At 39.8% G+C, this 18590-nt stretch overlaps 1 protein-coding gene across 1 annotated transcript in view; it reads left to right on the top strand.

Moving 5' to 3' along the window:
- Positions 1–13556, top strand: part of LOC149150677 (Cysteine proteinases superfamily protein) — a 261323-nt gene extending 247767 nt beyond the window's left edge. The window contains exon 8 of the mRNA XM_089441185.1: positions 12796–13556. Within this exon, the coding sequence (XP_089297311.1) occupies positions 12796–12942 (147 nt within the window). The 3' untranslated portion in view covers positions 12943–13556. The remainder of the gene's footprint in view (positions 1–12795) is intronic.
- The last annotated feature ends 5034 nt before the right edge of the window (positions 13557–18590 follow it).

Raw genomic sequence — 18590 nt, 5'->3', positions numbered from 1 at the left:
CTCAAATCCCAAATTTTTTTGAGAATTTTGGGTAATTTTGGCAATTTTTGGAAATTTACAGGTTGTGGCTCCTCAACGGGTCTCACCCCCGGTGAGACCCTTTGTCATGGCAACTCCTTTTCACAAAAACTCAACATTTCTAGATTTGTTATGCAAAGTTACATATGCCTATGGATGGACTTGAGTTTTTATGGGGTTTTGGGCCTCCAAAAGGTCAAAATACATGCAAAATTTGACTTTCTGCCCCTTTTTTGAGTTGCAGAAAGCAGTCTTGGGAGAATTGAGTTTTGACTGGGCAAATGACCTCCAAATTCAAAAATTCCAGTTGGGTTGGAAAGTAGACTCGTAGACCTTTCCAACGAGCTATCCTGCACCCAATTCTGACACCTGCAAGTGCCTCAAACAGAGCTCCCAATGTGCGCGACCCGTTGAGAAGATGTGCGCGACCCGTTGAGCAGACTTTGCCAGATTTCACTGTACAGCTCGGAAAAGCACAGTTTGACTTGGTTTGACTTTTTGGGGTTGAAGATGATTATCTTTGATGTAATTTTGGTAACTCTAAGACACTTTTACTCTTGTTTAACACTTCTAGAAGATTCATTCATGTAAAGGGTAAATATTTAATGAATGGATTGGTTTCCTAGCTTATAGAGGCAAGTTGTTTTGACTGCCTAGATTTTAGTGCCCAGTTTAGAATTAGTTGAAACAGCTCCTAGAAGGATGAGCTCGACCCCTAGAGGCAAGGGAAGAGGTTGGCTTGCCTATATTATGTATTTTCTTAATCATTTTCAGGGGTTGGAAGGTTGGACTCTTGAGGGAGAAGCTATCATTGTATATTTTCACTGTATCTCTGCAATTTTTGGCTAAGGAAGACCAGGGTTTTGCAGTCCTCTTTGGGATTCTTGTGGACTCATGTGTTGATGGTGTGTTTCTCAATGTTCTTGTAAGCTTTGTTATGTGATTCATTTCCTTTCTTTACTGCTGCACATTAAACAAATGAAGTGTTAAAGTATGAATTCATGCTAGCCATGCTCTGCTTTTAAATTTGTTTAATTTCCATGTTTTCTACTGTCTAAAGGGAATTCAAAGTCATTGTTTGCTCTCTTTAGCTCCTCATCTTTCATTCCTGACCATCCATCTCAAGTTAAGGCATCAATACTGTTTCCTACCTCGCCCCAAGGAACCCCCTGCAGAAACTGTGTCCAATCCCCGCACCCAAAATTGCAATTCCTCAATTTGCCACCAAAAACCCAAAAAAACCCAAATCAACCTCTTTAATCAGTTTACTAGCCTAATATCAGTGTTACCTTGTTGGTCATCTCATCCCATTGAAGATCTACCGAGATTGACCGGAGAGAGCCTTCTCCTGCCCCGTAGGGCTAGCTACGAGGCTGAATGGTTTGATGTAGCCTTGAGGTTTACCTTTCTCAGCCTGAGGTGAAATTTCAAGCGCTAACATGTTCTATGCTAGAGAAATTTATTTGAATTTTCACAGTTAGCAATCACATCAGCATTAAAGTAAATTGCAGATAGAACATAAATATAAATCGCAGAAGACAAGCCAAGAAAAAAGGACACAAGATGTGGCGCTAACTAGGGACAAACCCCAATTTGGGGAAACCCTTGATCAATTCTTCTTTTATGTTCTTCAAAGTTCAATAGAGAGAGAGATAGTACATTTAAAACAGAAGTCAACACTTTGACTTATCTAGATCTGAGCATAGATCATCTCCTATAACGATGATACATGAAATGAATTGAAGACATTCTGCTTCAATTGATTCTCTAAGGTGACGACTTCACCTATAGTAGTGCGACATTTCGTCCATTTGCTGCACCTTACCGTGTAGCACCATGCTGTACCATCACAGTGCTGGACCTTGATGACTGAGCTGCTCTCATCATCATGTTGCCCATTATGTTGCATCTTCCATCATCATACAGTCTCATTACAGATCATGCTGCCCTTTACATTATCATGTAGTCTTACTGATCATGCTGCCCTTTTCATCATTACTCATCATGCTGCAATACTATTACACTACGATATGTATATCAGCCTTAGCTGTTTGCTATGGCTTGCAGCCTAGCAAAGCAGCTAGGCTATGTTCCAGATTCCTTCAAGCATACAAGACTCAAAGGATATGCTGATTTAGGGCATCTAAGACCAACGTATAATGGCCTCCTAGAACAGTGAATAAGGGTTGCGTAATAAGTAGATACACTCGCTTGTTTAACTGCGGCCAGATCTTAGCATGACTAGACTGAGTGCTATCATATACATATATCTGCTGAGGCTGCTAGGATACACGATGATCGTAAAGCACCCGTGTTTATGACTGCTATAGCGAGGTGCAGTCAAACCCTTGACTGCGGTTCCATTTTATGACTACAACCAACTATGCTTCTATGCCTGCGGCTCTTACGTGCTTCATTACATTATCACTACGGCTTCCATGCTTCTATGCCTGCGGCTCTATCTCACTACGGCTACATGACCTTGACTGCGTCTTCATGCCTTGGTCCAATACATGACTGCGGCTTCATACCTTGACAGCGGCTTCATGTCTTGACTGCGTCATCATGCCTGCTTCCGAAATTTGAACATGACTGCACCTAATACCCTAGCCAAGGTGCAGCCATATCTTAATACGAACCTGCTCCTTCATGCATGATTTTCCATGCGAGTTCTTGTGCTGTGTGAACAGGTCTCCTTGCTGCGTATTAGGTGTCTTCATTTGCCAGCGGATAGATGTCTTCATGACCTGCGTTGGATTAGGGCATCATTTGTAGCTAGGGCATCAATGTACTCTTTAGTGTCTTTCCTTCTCCAAAAACCCAAGACATGGAGAGGGGATTACGTGAAGAGTGTGTGTCCAATGACTTCAAGTCCTCACTTATTTATACTAAAACGTAGATGATGAATAGACATGACTATTGGGCTTCCGAGCCTACACAAGTTGCTGGCCGACTTGACAATTTGTCTTATAACATAAATAAATTCATAACTCCATGAATACTTGACAGAATCGGATGATCTTTAGATCAATCCTACACCTCTCGATGAGAGGGATCCAATAAAAATATCAGTTGCCATAAATAAGATGACCCACATGGAGTTTGGCCCTAATTGCCAATTTTAACACTCCCTCTCAACTAGGGAGAACTCCATTCGCTGATCCATATGTTCGACTGTACTATTTCTAGCATCAGTGCCTTGCACTGCTCTGCTCAGGTCTGCTTAGCTCTGCTGCTCTGCTCAGCTCTGTTGGCTCTGCTTTGCTCAGCTCTGCTCAGCTCAACGCCGTTCTGCTCAGCTCTGCTGGCTTTGCTTTTCTCAGCTTTGCTCAGCTCAGCGCCGCTCTGCTCTGCTTAGCTTTGCTGTTCTGCTCAACTCTGTTGGCTCTGCTCTGCTCAGCTTTGCTCAGCTCTGCTCTTCTTAGCTCTGCTGCTTTGCTCAGCTCTGCTGGCTCTGCTCTGCTCAGCTCTACCGGCTTTGCTCTGCCCAACTCTACTTAGCTTTGATCTGCTCTGCTCTGCTTAGCTCTGCTGCTCTGCTTAGCTTTGCTCAAATCTGCTTAGCTCTGCTCAGTTTTGCTGAACCATGAAGAAGAAGAATTGATCGAGAATGTGTCATACCATTCTCCACTGACCTGAAGTCAGTCTCAGAGTGTGTACCACTGATCCCAGACCAGTCCTCAACCGACCCGAAGTCAGTGTCATAGTAGGTACAACTCCTACCACTGGTCCCAGACCAGTTTCCACTGACTTGAAGTCAACCTCAGAGTATGTACCATTGGTCCCAGACCAGTCCTCTACTAACCCGAAGTCAGTGTCATCGTGGGTACAACTCCTACCATTGGTCCCAGACCAGTATCATTGATCCTAGATCAATGAAGGTCATCCTAGCATAGGGAGTACAGTAGATACAACAATGCGTCCATCGGTACTACTATGGTCTCTATCCTCATTTCCTATCATTGATCAGATGAGAGGTACTTCCCATGAGTCCCAAACTGCATGGGTAAGATGCCTCGACAAGAGAACTAATCATCCTGTCCACAGGAGAGCGAATCATCCTGTCCAGTGGATGCCACGAAGAACTAATCATCTTGGCCCACAGGAGAGCGAATCATCCTGTTCCACAATTGCCATGGAGAACACATCATCCAGGCCTCACAGGAGAACTAATCATCCTGCTACATAGTCGTCATGGAGAACACTTCATCTAGACCTCACAGTGGAACACATCATCCAGACCTCATAGGAGAACTAATCATCCTGCTACACAATTGTCATGGAGAACACATCATCCAGACCTCACAGGAGAACTAATCATCCTATTACATAGTCGCCATGGGGTGTCACAGGGAAAGTTATGATTCTTTTAACCTGTACACGTATACCACTAGGGGATGGTGAGTCACCATGTGGTCATATGTCGCTCCAGTAAGAACCGCGAACCCCTAGAGCTCTCAAAGCTCGATGTATGCACCATGCAGGAACCTTTCACAAGGGTCTCTTGACGACTCCAAGTCGTTTGGAAAGATCACAGATTTGATCTTTCCTAGGGGCTTTGATAAACTGACGACCACCTATACATCAGTCTCAATGCGATGGAGCCTCCTTGCTCATCGACTTACCATATCCCAGATAAGGTAGTATCTGATGTCTATCTGCTGGAGCAATCATCGAATACAAGATTCCTCTATAATCGAATCCCTCCTCTGGTTGTCATAGAGAATCACAGTGGTATTCATCATGTGTACAATCAGCTCAAGAGCTATTGCAACCATGCAGCTTCACACGAGATCATACTCGTGGCTATGTATTTGTTCTCGGTGGTGCTTATAGCAACTGACTTCTGCTTCCTGCTCATCCATGATATCGAAGCAGAATCCAAAGAGAACCAGCACTGAGAAGTGCTCTAATGATCCTCCACACTGCCTACCTATTCAACATTCGAATAGTGATGCAGTTTCATATTTCCAGCAGTGTATCTCAATCCATGAGAGATTGTGCCCTGAAGATATCTCAGAAGATTCTTGGCACCAATCCAGTGAGGCTCAACCAGATATGAGCTCATCATGCTAACTGCGAAACATATGTTTGGACGGAAGTTCACCAAGAACATCAACGCGAATGAGTTTATGAAACTCAGAGGCATTTCCCAAATCTGGTCCGACATTGCTACCATATAACTTCTGAAAGTTAAGATTCTCGAGGTAGTCACAGGCTTGCAATTTATCATTCCACATCCGAAATCCAACTCCCTCTTAATTCTGCAAATGAGAGGGTCTGCACCTGTCAGAAATAGGTCGTCCTCATAAGGTGCTGGTATGAGAGGTCTATCATCCACAACCTTTGGATGGTTTGGATCAGTTTCACTCCTAGTGAATCTTAGCTTCATCAGACAACGATCGATCCTCTCATACTACGCCCGGGGTGTTTTGCTTCAAGCCATAGAGGGATTTCTTCCCCCTGCATAGCCGAGATTCCTGATTATCAATCTCAAACCCCTTGATATGTTCCACACCTATGGACCTGCTACATGAGGGGAATGGTCCCCTTGTAATATTTTCCTTCGCTACATCTCAAACATGTACTTTCATGCTCTTTTTGAATTCAGGCTTCCCTGTCACCATATGACTCACAGACCTTTGGTGCTATGTGTCAATGGACATGGTCCCCAGTGGATTTCCTGTAACTTGATACAACCCTGAACTCAAAAACATCTTTGAAAATTCTATTTTCAAACACGTACCTTTCCATCGACGAGTGCCACCTTGAAACCTTCGACTTCCATTGCTGAAATGGACACCAGGTTCTTCTTGCGATCAGGTACTAAAAATAGATTCTGTAATTGAATTGAGTTACCCTTATTCAATTGAGAGGTAACATTCCCTACACCCTTTTCAGGATAGGTGGCATCAGCTCCAAGTATAATCCCACGATTGTTTCCATCTCTATCAAATTAGAGAGTGTACCCATCTATCCGATGGAGTGCCTTGAAGCACTGGGGTTCCTTGCTTTCTCTGAAGAGTTGGTCGTTTCCTTGATGACTTGCATTACTTGTCATTCCTCTGACCATTGAAGATGTCCCTGGAATGATTGTTATCATCATCAAGTGACGTGTCCCTGCCATTCAGACACTCCTTTGCATAATGGCCAAACTAGTTATTTGCCTTTCCTTCCAGCCTGAGATCTGATCTTCCCAATGAAGTGATCTTTAGGTGTGCCATATTCCGCTGCGCCATTATGATAATATTCTATGCTTCGATTTCACCCTTAGTGAATGAGAAGAGGGATGATGATCCCATTGATCCTTTTGTCGTGTCCCAACTGTCTTTGGTGATTGCTCTTTCACTCTTGCTTGGGCATTGTCTTCACCTTAGCTCTGATACCATGTTAAATTTTGGTATGTTCTATGCTAGAGCAATTTATTTGAATTTTCACAGTTAGCAATCACATCAACGTTAAAGTAAACTGTAGATAGAACATAAATATAATTCGTAGAAGACAAGCCAAGATATAAGGACACAAGATGTGGCGCTAGCCAGGGACAAACCCCAATGTGGGGAAACCCTTGATCAATTCTTCTTTTATGTTCTTCAAAGTTCAGCAGAGAGAGAGATAGTACATTTACAACAGAAGTCAACACTTTGACTTATCTAGATCTGAGCATAGATCATCTCCTATAACGATGATACATGAGATCAGTTGAAGACATTCTGCTTCAACTGATTCTCCAAGGTGACGGCTTCACCTATAGTAGTGTTGCATTTCGTCCATTTGCTGCACCTTACTGTGTAGCACCATGCTGTACCATCACAGTGTTGGACCTTGATGACTGAGCTGCTCTCATCATCATGCTGCCCATTATGTTGCATCTTCCATCATCATACAATCTCATTACAGATCATGCTGCCCTTTACATTATCATGTAGTCTTACTGATCATGCTGCCCTTTACATCATTACTCATCATGCTGCAACACTATTACACTGCCATATGTATATCAGCCTTAGCTGCTTGCTATGGCTTGCAGCCTAGCAAAGCAGCTAGGCTATGTTCCAGATTCCTTCAAGCATACAAGACTCAAAGGATATGCTGATTTAGGGCATCTAAGACCAACGTATAATGGCCTCCTAGAGCAGTGAATAAGGGTTGCGTAATAAGTAGATACACTCGCTTGTTTAACTGCGGCCAGATCTTTGCATGACTAGACTGAGTGCTATCATATACATATATACGCTGAGGCTGCTAGGATACACGGTGATACATTCATAAAGCACCCGAGTTTATGACTGCTATAGCGAGGTGCAGTCAAACCCTTGACTATGGTTCCATTTTATGATTGCGGCCAACTGTGCTTCTATGCCTGCGGCTCTTACGTGCTTCATTACGTTATCACTGCGGCTTCCATGCTTCTATGCCTGCGGCTCTATCTCACTACGGCTACATGACCTTGACTGCGTCTTCATGCCTTGGTCCAATACATGACTGCGGCTTCATACCTTGATAACGGCTTCATGTCTTGACTGCGTCATCATGCCTGCTTCCGAAATCTGAACATGACTGCACCTAATACCCTAGCCGAGGTGCAGTCATATCTTAATATGAACCTGCTCCTTCATGCACGAGTTTCCATGCGAGTTCTTGTGCTGCGTGAACAGGTCTCCTTGCTGCGTATTAGGTGTCTTCATTTGCCAGCAGATAGATGTCTTCATGACCTGCGTTGGATTAGGGCATCATTTGCAGCTAGGGCATCAACGTACTCTTTAGTGTCTTTCCTTCTCCAAAAACCCAAGACGTGGAGAGGAGATTATGTGAAGAGTGTGTCTTCAATGACTTCAAGTCCTCACTTATTTATACTAAAACATAGATGACGAATAGACATGACTATTGGGCTTCCGAGCCTACACAAGTTGCTGGCCGACTTGACAATTTGTCTTATAACATAAATAAATTCATAACTCCATGAATACTTGACGGAATCGGATGATCTTTAGATCAATCCTACACCTCTCGATGAGAGGGATTCAATAAAAATATCAGCTGCTATAAATAAGATGACCCACATGGAATTTGGCCCTAGTTGCCAATTTTAACATCAGAGAACCTCATGTTCCACGACCGCTCCAAGCACATTGATATCAGGTACCACTTTATCTGAGATAAGGTATAATGGGAAGCAATAAGGCTCCAACACATGAGTACTGATGAGTAGGTTGCTGGCATCTTCACAAAGTCCTTGGGGAAGGTCAAGTTCTTAGCCTTTCGAGAGAGACTTGGAGTCGTGGAAGGACCCTCCCATGAGGGTTCCGCTTGAGTTGGACATTGAGCTCTGGAAGCTCCTAGGGGCTTGGGGTACTTCTTGGAGCTATGTGCGACCATATGGTGAGTGGTTCACCTTCCCCTATAGGTATGTTGTGTAAAGGGTGAGTAGTTCACCTTCCCCTATAACTGATGATATATGCATAGGATGAGTGGTTCACCTTCTCCTATGGAATATGAGCAGGATGAGTGGTTCACATCCTCCTGCGTATGCCCCATCATACATCCTACCCATGTAATCCGGGACTCTTGGGAAGTACCTCTCATTTGGCTAATGATTTGGGAAAAGAGGATAGGGACCATAGCACTACAAATGGAGGCATCATGTACTGTCTTATTCCCTATGTCTACGATGCATGTTCAAAAACTTGATCATTCAGGATCAAGTCAGATTGGGGTTCTACCCCTGGTTATGTGGATTGACTTTTGTCAGTGGAGAGTGTTAAGGTCTCTTAATCAATTCTTCTTCATTATCCATATCAGTGTTCGACAAAGTTGAGACGAGATGTAGAGATGGTTCATGATGGCAGGATGGGATGATGATCGATGGTCATATATTGGCAGGTGGAATTCTCACTAGTTGAGAGGGAGTGTCAAAATTGGAAACTAGGGCCAAATTCCACTTTGGATAGCTCATTTGATGGAAATAATTATTGCATTGAATTCCTCTTTTTGAGAGGACCAAAATTGACCTAAAGATCACTAAATTTGGACAAAGGGAAATATATTTTTGAAGTGAAGTCCACACATGCAAATTGTCAAGGTTGGCCACATCATCATGTAGACTCATGAAGCCCAAAATACATGTCTTTTGGCCCTCATCAATTCCATTAGGGGATTTTTGAGGTCTAAAATGGGTCTCCAAAGGAAATTATAAAATAATAGTGGAAATAATAAAATAAGATTAGATTATATCATCAAATTTTAGAGGGGAAAAAGAGAAAAACTGTTTTGTCAACTCGTATTTTCAACTTATCTCCCTATGGGTTTACTCAAATTTTGAGTGGAAACACTTGTTGGATGCATAATTTGATTCTTCATCCAAGGAGTACACACGTTGCATATTTTTGATGGACCTTGCTACACGAAAAATGATAAATACATGAAAACATGATTGCAATAACGTGTTTTCATGTATTTCTCATTTTTTTGTGTAGCAGGGTCCATTAAAAGTATTCAACATGCATACTCTTTGGATGATGAATTAAATTTTGCATCCAACGAGTACTACCACTTGAAATTTGAGTAAAACCTTAGGAAGATAAGTTGAAAATACGAGTTGAAAAAATAGTTTTATTATTTTTTAATCTTTTTACTCTTTTACTCCAAAATGGTGAATCATCCCCCATAGTTGACATCATCATCTTGAATCCTATTGGTTCTTATAAAGTTTATTTTGGTTGTACATTTTTTTTAGAGGCCCATTTTAGATATCAAAGAGAGACCTCCATCCTCATTTGGCATCATCATCACACAACACATTCTTCTCTCTCCTCATCTGATTGGTTTGTACACCTCATTGGGCAGTTGTTCTTTTCACACATGTGTCGGGCTTTGACCAACGTTAACCAAGGGCTGTTTGACTAATTTTGATTGTGTTTTTCTTGGGATTCTTCCTTTTTCTCTTGGCCGCATAGAGGGCATAAAAATCGAGGAAGTTTAAGCACTTTGATCGCAGTCCAATTGCAGACTTTGACCATAGGGTTCTTCTATGATTTGACCAAGTTTGACTGCTTAGAATTGGACTGTTTTATATGCTGGTTGACCAGATAAGGAGGATGAGTTTTAAGACCTTTGACCAACCTACTAAGGACCGTTTTGATCCCTGACGGTTGACTGGTTAGGGCACTCTCTGCTGCTGTTTGACTTCTGTTGAATGAGGGCTAAATTACAGATTTGATAGGGTTGTTTTTGTCATCCATTGACAAGTCAATTTTAACTTTGACTTTGTAGTATTCTACTCTCTCTCTCTACTGAACATTTGATATTTATAATAAGAAAAATTGATCAAGGGTTTTCCCCATCTTGGGGTTTTTCCTTGGCATTAGCCAAATTCATGTGTTCTCTTGTCTTGGCTTGTCTTTTGCTTTTATTGTTTATGATCTATCTTCAGTTACTGTCAATGTGATTAATGGTTAATGTGATTGCTATTGGAAAATAAATGGAAATTATCATTGGGCTAACAAAAGTACATTAACATAAAGCATACCATTGTTATCTAAAATTAACAATTAATAATTTCGAATAATAGATTGGCCAAAACCTTTCTGCAAAATAATTTACTACAACGAAATCTTAGAGCCTAAAGCTCTTCCCCACATTTTGTGAATTTGGAGCCCAAGGGTTAGTGTACCTGTAAATCTCTATAATATTCTCAAGATAAAATTGTTGGATCATATAGTTATTTAGATCACCTAAGATAACTTGTACCAATAGAATGTTCTTATCACCTACAAATGAAATAACAATTTGAAAAATTATTCAGCACATTATAGGATAACACATAGCTAACACATACCACAGATCCGCAGATAGAAGAACAACATGCACTGAACCTCAAAGTATTTCTATTATGATAAAGAATGTTCCTAGCAGAGCAGTAGCTCAATACCATTGTTACAATTTTTTTCTTATCCAGAGATCATCGTATCAAAATAGAAGCCCAATAGATTCTTCATATAGAGAAATCTCTCCAAGTGGAAAATAAGGGCTAGTTGGTTTGATCCTCGTCAAAATAATCTCAACTGTTGAAAATAACTTGATCATCTTTGAATCTCCACTGTTGAATTTTTTATTTTAAGGAAAAATTCGAATTTATCTTAAAAACCACTTTTAGTTAATCCAAAAATTAATATTTTGGATTAATTTTCTCAAACAAATGACTTTGACTTAACCACCAAGGTCCAAGAGCACCAAACCCTCTGTACCTCGATATTGGTGGCATGATTGTTGAACTCCTCTGTCATTAGTAATTACTCTAGTAAAATATACCCATCACTCTAGTAAAATCTCGATTTGACATGATAAGCTTTTTCTATTTTGATATTTAATGCTTAGAGGGTGATATGGATGGTGAGGATCCAAATATAAGCAATGATATTGATGATATGTAGGCATTTGTTGTAGCATGATTTTTTATTTTTTTGGACTATAGAGGCCATCTAGAGCCTCTTTGTTGATGTGTTTTTGATTCAAAGATGGATTGTACTTGGTGCTATTTTGGTTATATTTTCACTTGCTCTATATATGAGAAACTTTGCATATTTGTGTATAATGGTATGGATTCATATGGATGCATATGAATATTTATTGTTTTTTTTCAAAATTTCAAAATTTATGTATTTTTTAGTCAACTGGTTTTCATTTTTTCTGGTTTCCGGTTTTGGGTTCCACTGGTTTGATGAGCAGTCTAGTTCTGATAACATTGGTTCATTGTCCATTGTTCATTTTCGGTTTTAAGTTGAGTCTGGACTCTAGATACTGATGACCTCAGAATGAGTCTTTGACTTGTCACTCTTTACTAATTTTTAATTTGAGTGTTTTCATTTTACTATTGCAATCTTCAGATTTTAGTATCCACTATTTTGCTTGGTACTAATTAGATTCTAGAATAATGAATGCTGAATTTAAATCAATGTCAACAATATTTTACTGTTTCTATTTCATTGAATCATTTACGGTGTATGAATCAATGTAATTCATTATTAAATTTGAATCTCTCTCTCTCTCTCTCTCACAGACACACCCACGTCCCTCCATCCCCCCTGAATTTCTGTAAATTTGGGGGTGCTCCCAAACCCCCGCCCCCGTGTGTCTCCCCATTCTCACATCCTCCTGCCCTAGAAACTTGGTGGAACATTGCTTCTATGAGGTAGCTTGTGGATCTAAGATGATTTATTTTCCTTATTTATTGTTTTCTGAATGCTTTCTTTGCAGGCATAACCTTTCTTATCTGTGTTCCATTTGTCTGAAGTATATGTATTCTTATCCGTATTTTCTTTAAATTATGGTTCAATGCAAATATGTTTTATTTCAGTTGGTATCTGTGCCTCATTGCTTTAATGCTATGTTACCACTATCCTAGAAATCTGTCATGTGACTGGAGATGGATTTTTCTTCTCATCAAGGACAATTCCTGGCTCCTAAATAACAATATAAGAGATTTATATTTGATTTCTGTAGCGTGCCATTTGGAGATCTTCTTGATTGACATACACACGTCTTTTAGAAGGTGTATCAAATGAACTGTATTATTTGACTCTATTTGCTTCTATGCCTTTCCAGAAAGCTCATCTCTGAAATACTTTTTAAGTAGCGTTGCTCTAGTATAGATTTCCGGAAGTCTCTTTGGTTGTCAATGCTTTATGCATGTAAAATTTCTTTGACAGTTTGGGTCTGTTTTATTAGCTTCTCCCAATTTAGTGCTATCCTAAGTCAGGTTATTTGTTGCTCCTGCAGGCAAAACAAAGAGGAAAGTGGGGAACAGGCTTTATTCCAATTGCTGAATATGGTCTAGAATTCATGAAGCCAACAAAACAAAGGAAAGGTCGAAAGCCAGTGAGGCTTCTGTACAGTGGAAGCAATCACTATGATCTACTTATTTGAATTTGTAACATTCAACATTTTGCTGTGTGTCAAGTGACTGGAGACTAAATCACTCTCCCAGAGGCTGGGTTTGATCAAGGTATCCCTAAGTTGGTTTATGCTAGTATGAAGGCATCATATGGCTCAGCTCTAACCATCCATGGTAGTAATCATTTGCCAACTTCACTACGAGAGTAGAAAAGATTCAACATGGGAACTGAAAACCATAACGAGAACACTTGTAATCATAAGTGCTGTAGAATTGGGAAATAAATTGCTAATGCAAATCAGATTTTCCTTCTGCCAAATCCGCTGTTGCTATGGAACATATAATCTTGGAGTACATACAAGAGTGTAGTTAACCCTAAAAATTTCTGTGGAAGGCCCCTGATTTGTAGAAATGGTGTGTGGAACAATAAATCTGGAATATAGTCAACTCTCCAGGCAGGGAAAGTTTTCCAGCAAGAAACATGGGAGAGAAGGCCTACTTTCCCCAACTTAGTTCACCATCTTGTGCAAGGACGACTCATTAGGATAATAAGTGTAGATGCAAATATTGCATTAAAAACACAAATCTTTTCGTGCAAGAGATGATACTCAGAGACAAAATAATACAGTATTAAACAAGTTTGTCATACCAGTGGACCATGAAAGGAATATTATTATTGGTGTCACCTATATCTTATACTATTTTCCTTTTATTCCACCTGAGGGTGGGGATTGGATATCATTATGTCTAAGCATGTGTACGTGTTGAGTCACAACAAACAATATTGAAGAAATGAAATAATGTATTAGTTGATGCAGGCTTTATGCAATTTCCAAGACACCTAATGCATGTCGACAACCCCTTCAAAATCTAGATATAAATGTGAACCAGTAAGAGCATAAGAAGGAAATTTCTCAAATTAAAACACCAATCCCAATCAACTTAAAAGTATGTGAAATAATATCTAAAATATAATATGAAAATGCATTTACCTTGAACATATACTCAGAGATCATGAAATCATTATGCCGATTATAGTTGAATTGTATAACTTGTCACTAGCCATTGACAGGAACCAAACGAAAAATATTGTTTATAACATTTTACAAAAACAATTCTTAACAATTCATGACTGTTTGACCATGGAAATCACTATAAGAGCTGACAAAGAATTTGATAAATCTTGTGTACGAAATAGTAGGTTTTTCCATGGAAAACACCTATCGAGGTGGATCATGACAACTATCCAAAGAACCAATTCAAAAAGTGAAATTCAAACCTTGGAATGACACACAACAATGGAAACTAGAAGTTTAATTTTAAAGTGTCGAAGTCATACTTCCATGTTAATTTTAGATAACAATGGTATGTTCTATGTTTGCAACAATTACTTCAATGTCCTTTTAGTAGCCCAATGATAATTTCCACTTAATTTCGAATAGCTATCTCATTAACCATTCACATTGACAATCACTGTAGTTAGAACATGAACTATAAAATGCTGAAGACAAGCCAAGACAATAGGACACTAGTATTTGGTGAATGCTAGGGAAAATCCCCAAGATGGGGAAAACCCTTTGATCAATTCGTCTCATTATTATATCAAATGTTCAAGAGAGAGAGAGAGAGTACAATAATACAAAGTCAATGTCAAAATTGACTTGCCAAATCACTGTCCAAAACAACCCTGCCAAATCTACAATTTTGTCCTTGGTCAATAGTAGTCAAATCAACAGTAGTGTGTGCCCTAACCAGTCAATGGTCAAGGGTCAAAATAGTCCCTTAGTAGCTCGGTCAAAGGTCATCCAAATCGGCCTCCTTAGCTAGTCAAAGTCAAACCAAAACAATCATCTTTGGAGCGGTCAAACTTAGTAAAAAAGTCAACCTTGTGGTCAAATAGGCTTGCGGTCACACGGGTCAAAGAGCCCAGAAAATCTCGGTCTTGTGCCAATGAATGCGGCCTACCCAAACAAAATTCTTCCACAAAAATCGCAGTCAACAGAGGTAAAATAGCTCTTGGTCAACATTGGTCAAACCTTGCAACAAATCTGAAATTCGGCCCCCTGAAATTTGTCCTCTTTCAACCACACGTGTGAGAAATTTGCTGCCCACTAGATGTACAAACCAATCAGACGAGGAGAGAGAAGAATGTGTGAGTTGATGAAGTGCCAAATGAGGTTTGAGGTCATCCTTATTTATACAAGTCGTTGAGGGTCAAGAGACATGTCCATTGGGCTTCATGAGCTTACATGATGATGTGGCTGACCTTGACAATTTGCACATGTGTGGGCTTGACCTCAAAACATATTTCTCCTTGTCCAAATTTGATGATTTTTAAATCGATTTTGGTCCTCTCGAAAAGAGGAATTCAATGCAATAATTATCTTTGTCAAATGAGATGTCTAAAATGGAATTTGGCCTTAGTTGCCAATTTTAACATTCCATGACAGTGAATTAAATAAAATGATTTATTGTTTTTTGCTAGTAACCATCGATATGTCTTCACTCTTTGATAGACCAAATTTGCCACTCCTATGGAAGAACTATAACATTTAGGCATAGCCTCCTTTCAATTGTGAGTGAATTCTATAGGTAAAACCTCACACTCCTTATATTGGCAATCCTATCATACTGAATGTCTAGGGTATTAGACAAGGATTTTGTTGGAAATTCTTGTTTGGTGGAACAATAGAATATTTAGAAGAAGAATTTGTGGTAATATTACGTAGGGTGATCAAGGTGGTATATGAACTATTAAATTGTAAGAAGAAAATAAATACATATAAGTGATTATAACATTGTTGCATACAAAAAGTAAAAGCTATCAACATATGGGGTCTATAAGCATTATAGCTTTCTGCATACTAAAGGAGAACCTCTAAGGATTATGTGCTACAACCCATCCACATTAGCTGCCCTAAGATCAATCATATAAAGCCTAATTTGAAGAAGATTTGAGGGAGAAAAATGGTTATCAGGTTGTGGAGGTGTAAATTAGCGCTGTTAGAGATGAGCCATTGCAACATTATCCAATTCATGGGAATGACAACTGACAATCAAATAGAAGTCTAGGCTCTCCACGAGGTAGTTAACATGGCCCCAGTAAAGCATATAAAACATGTAGAGGTAAATGGTGAGACAACCCTTTTGATAAAACTACCTATTGTAAATATTTATGAATGACAATCTTGTAATGAAATTGTGAAATGAATTGGATTGGCTAAGAATTGGGACACAGATTCAGAGCTGTGGAGGAGGAGATTGCTTGGGAATTGAGGAGAGTACTCATTTAAGGGCAACCTAACCGACTGGAGTATTTTGTAATTGTAAACATAAACGCAAATGATTAAAAGGCAAATGAGGCAGTTGGCCCTAGGTAGTGGGATTGACAGATCCATTGGCTAGAGGGAGTGATGATTGGAGGGAAATTGGCACGACAATACACCACCATATACTTACAACCATAATGATGGAAAAGGCAACACCAATATTCCTCAGGGGGAAGGTTCCCACAACGTGGCAAGATGCAGACCAAATAGAGCTAAATAAAGAGAGGGCATTCAGAGAGAGAAGGGGGGAGGCAGCGTGTAGAAGCTAGAGGATTCAAGAGAAATGGAATGACAACCTTCGAACGATAGTTCGAGGAGGACATGATACTAGGGTTGGACAATGGGAGAGGAGGAGAAGGTCACTGGAAGACTAACGAGGAGTAACATCTTTTCAGTCGTGAGCACTAGAAGAATAGGGTGGACATCTCTTGGGTGAAGGGCAGAGGTTCTCTAGACTCCCGGTTTGGGTGGAGACCATGTTCCTTTGGATTCCTAGTTCAAGAGTGTCAAAGGTGTCTTCTTATGCTTGATTGTGGGCTTAACAATTATTTTAGTGAGCTATGGCCCCCTAATTTAGGGTGGAGCCACTAAAAGTATTGCTTCCTAGTTATTCCTAGTGAGCTATGGATTCTTGATTTAGGGTGGAGCAAATGAGTGTTGAAATGTAACTAGTTTCGGTCTTCACAATTGTTGTTGTACTCATTTCAATATGTATCTTATGTAACAAACAAACAAAAAGAAGAAAAAGTTATTATTGTAAGGCATGGGTTTCATGCTCTTTATTGATGGTCTTCTAGGTAAAAGCATGTTCTTCGTGCTTCTAGGGTTTGTTAGGTCATAAGATTTATTGTCACGAGTCAAAGGAGTCAACATGATGTTTATAAGACCCTTTCGGGCAAAATATATCTTGTAAAAAAATTTATTTTGATTCTAGAGAGTCTTGGAAACCTCCAAAGTACAAGTCGACTCTGAAAGCTTCAAGTCGACCTAAAGGGGGGAATTTGACCCCTTGGAAAGGCTATATAAAGGAGCAGTTCGACCTCATTTGATACTGACTCATCATCGAGTTCAATCTCTCTTGAAAAGGTTCGATCTAAAGCTAGAAGAGGCAAGGAAGGTGGAGTGAAGGTCTAGAAGGAAAAAGAAGTCAAAGAAATCTTGTTTTTGGGCTCTTTCTCTCACACGTGCCATGTTCTAGGGCTTTCGCAGCGACAAATAAGCCTGAAACTATAGGTCCAAGTTGCAGGAGGATGAGGTACAATATCAAGTTGTTGGAAGAAGAAATATTCTGTCTTGACTTTGTTGACCTTGGGAGGAGCTATCTTGCTCTAAGAAGGATCTCTTGAAGAAGCAAAATTAGGGTTTTTGCAGCAGCGACAAGGCCAAAGTTGTAGGTCGAATTTGCAGAACAAAGTTGCAAGACGAAGTTGCAGGGTCGAAGCGATGGTCAACTAGTAGCAGGTTGATGCAGGATTGAACTGTGATATTTGAAGGGTTGACTTGGTACTTGGAGGAAGACTTGGTCTAGGGTTTGGGTATTTGAGGTCTCATTTGAAGTAGATTTTATAAGAAGAGAAACGTTTTTGGGTTTTTCCCCTTGAAGGGGTTTTTCCCTGGCTTGGAGCTTAATTTCTGTGTCCACTATCTTTATTAATTTTCTCTTGATATTTGTTTGATGACGAAGATCTAATAAAGAAACACAAGAAGAATAATAAAGTTCAAAAGCAAGTATTTAGATTAAGGAAATTTGGAATTAATCTCTGCCACTTTGCATTTTTCCAACATTGAGGGCAATACTATAAGGGTGTTGGTGGTGCAATCTCTGGATTCCTTGTATATAATTTGCTGGTGGGTGGATATGGTGTAATATTTAGATTCCTTGTATTAATTGTAGGGCGGAGATGGTATAATATTTGGACTCATTATATTAATTGATGGGTGGAGATGGTACAATCTCTGGTTTCCTTGTATTAGTTGGTGGGTGGAGATGGCATAATCTTTGGATTCCCTATTTCAGCTAGCAATGTTGGTTAATTTCTTTGATCATTTGGCTTCAAGCTCTAAATATGGCTGAAGGGTGGTTGATTGCAAGAAAGACTTACAATGCAGTCATCCTATGGTTAGGTGGAGAGTTGAAGTTCCAATCTCAGTTGCCAAGCTCATCTATAATACAAGATACGTGGTTTTGCTTATGTTGTTGTGAATTCCATTTCATTGTTATGTTATGTTGTTGTTATATGGCATGTGTGGTTAACATAAATGTTCTTATTTGTTGGGTATTTCATATGAATGTTTGAATGACAAATATGCATGTGGGTGAGGCTTGGAACTCCCTGTAACTTTGTCATGTA

Source organism: Pinus tabuliformis, chromosome 9 (genome assembly GCF_031772625.1).
Source record: "Pinus tabuliformis cultivar Carrire ecotype Pingquan chromosome 9, CPIR1, whole genome shotgun sequence".
NCBI classification, from domain to species: Eukaryota; Viridiplantae; Streptophyta; class Pinopsida; order Pinales; family Pinaceae; genus Pinus; species Pinus tabuliformis.
The sequence above is the reverse complement of the archived record's forward strand: the minus strand, read 5'-3'. Positions and strand labels throughout refer to the sequence as shown.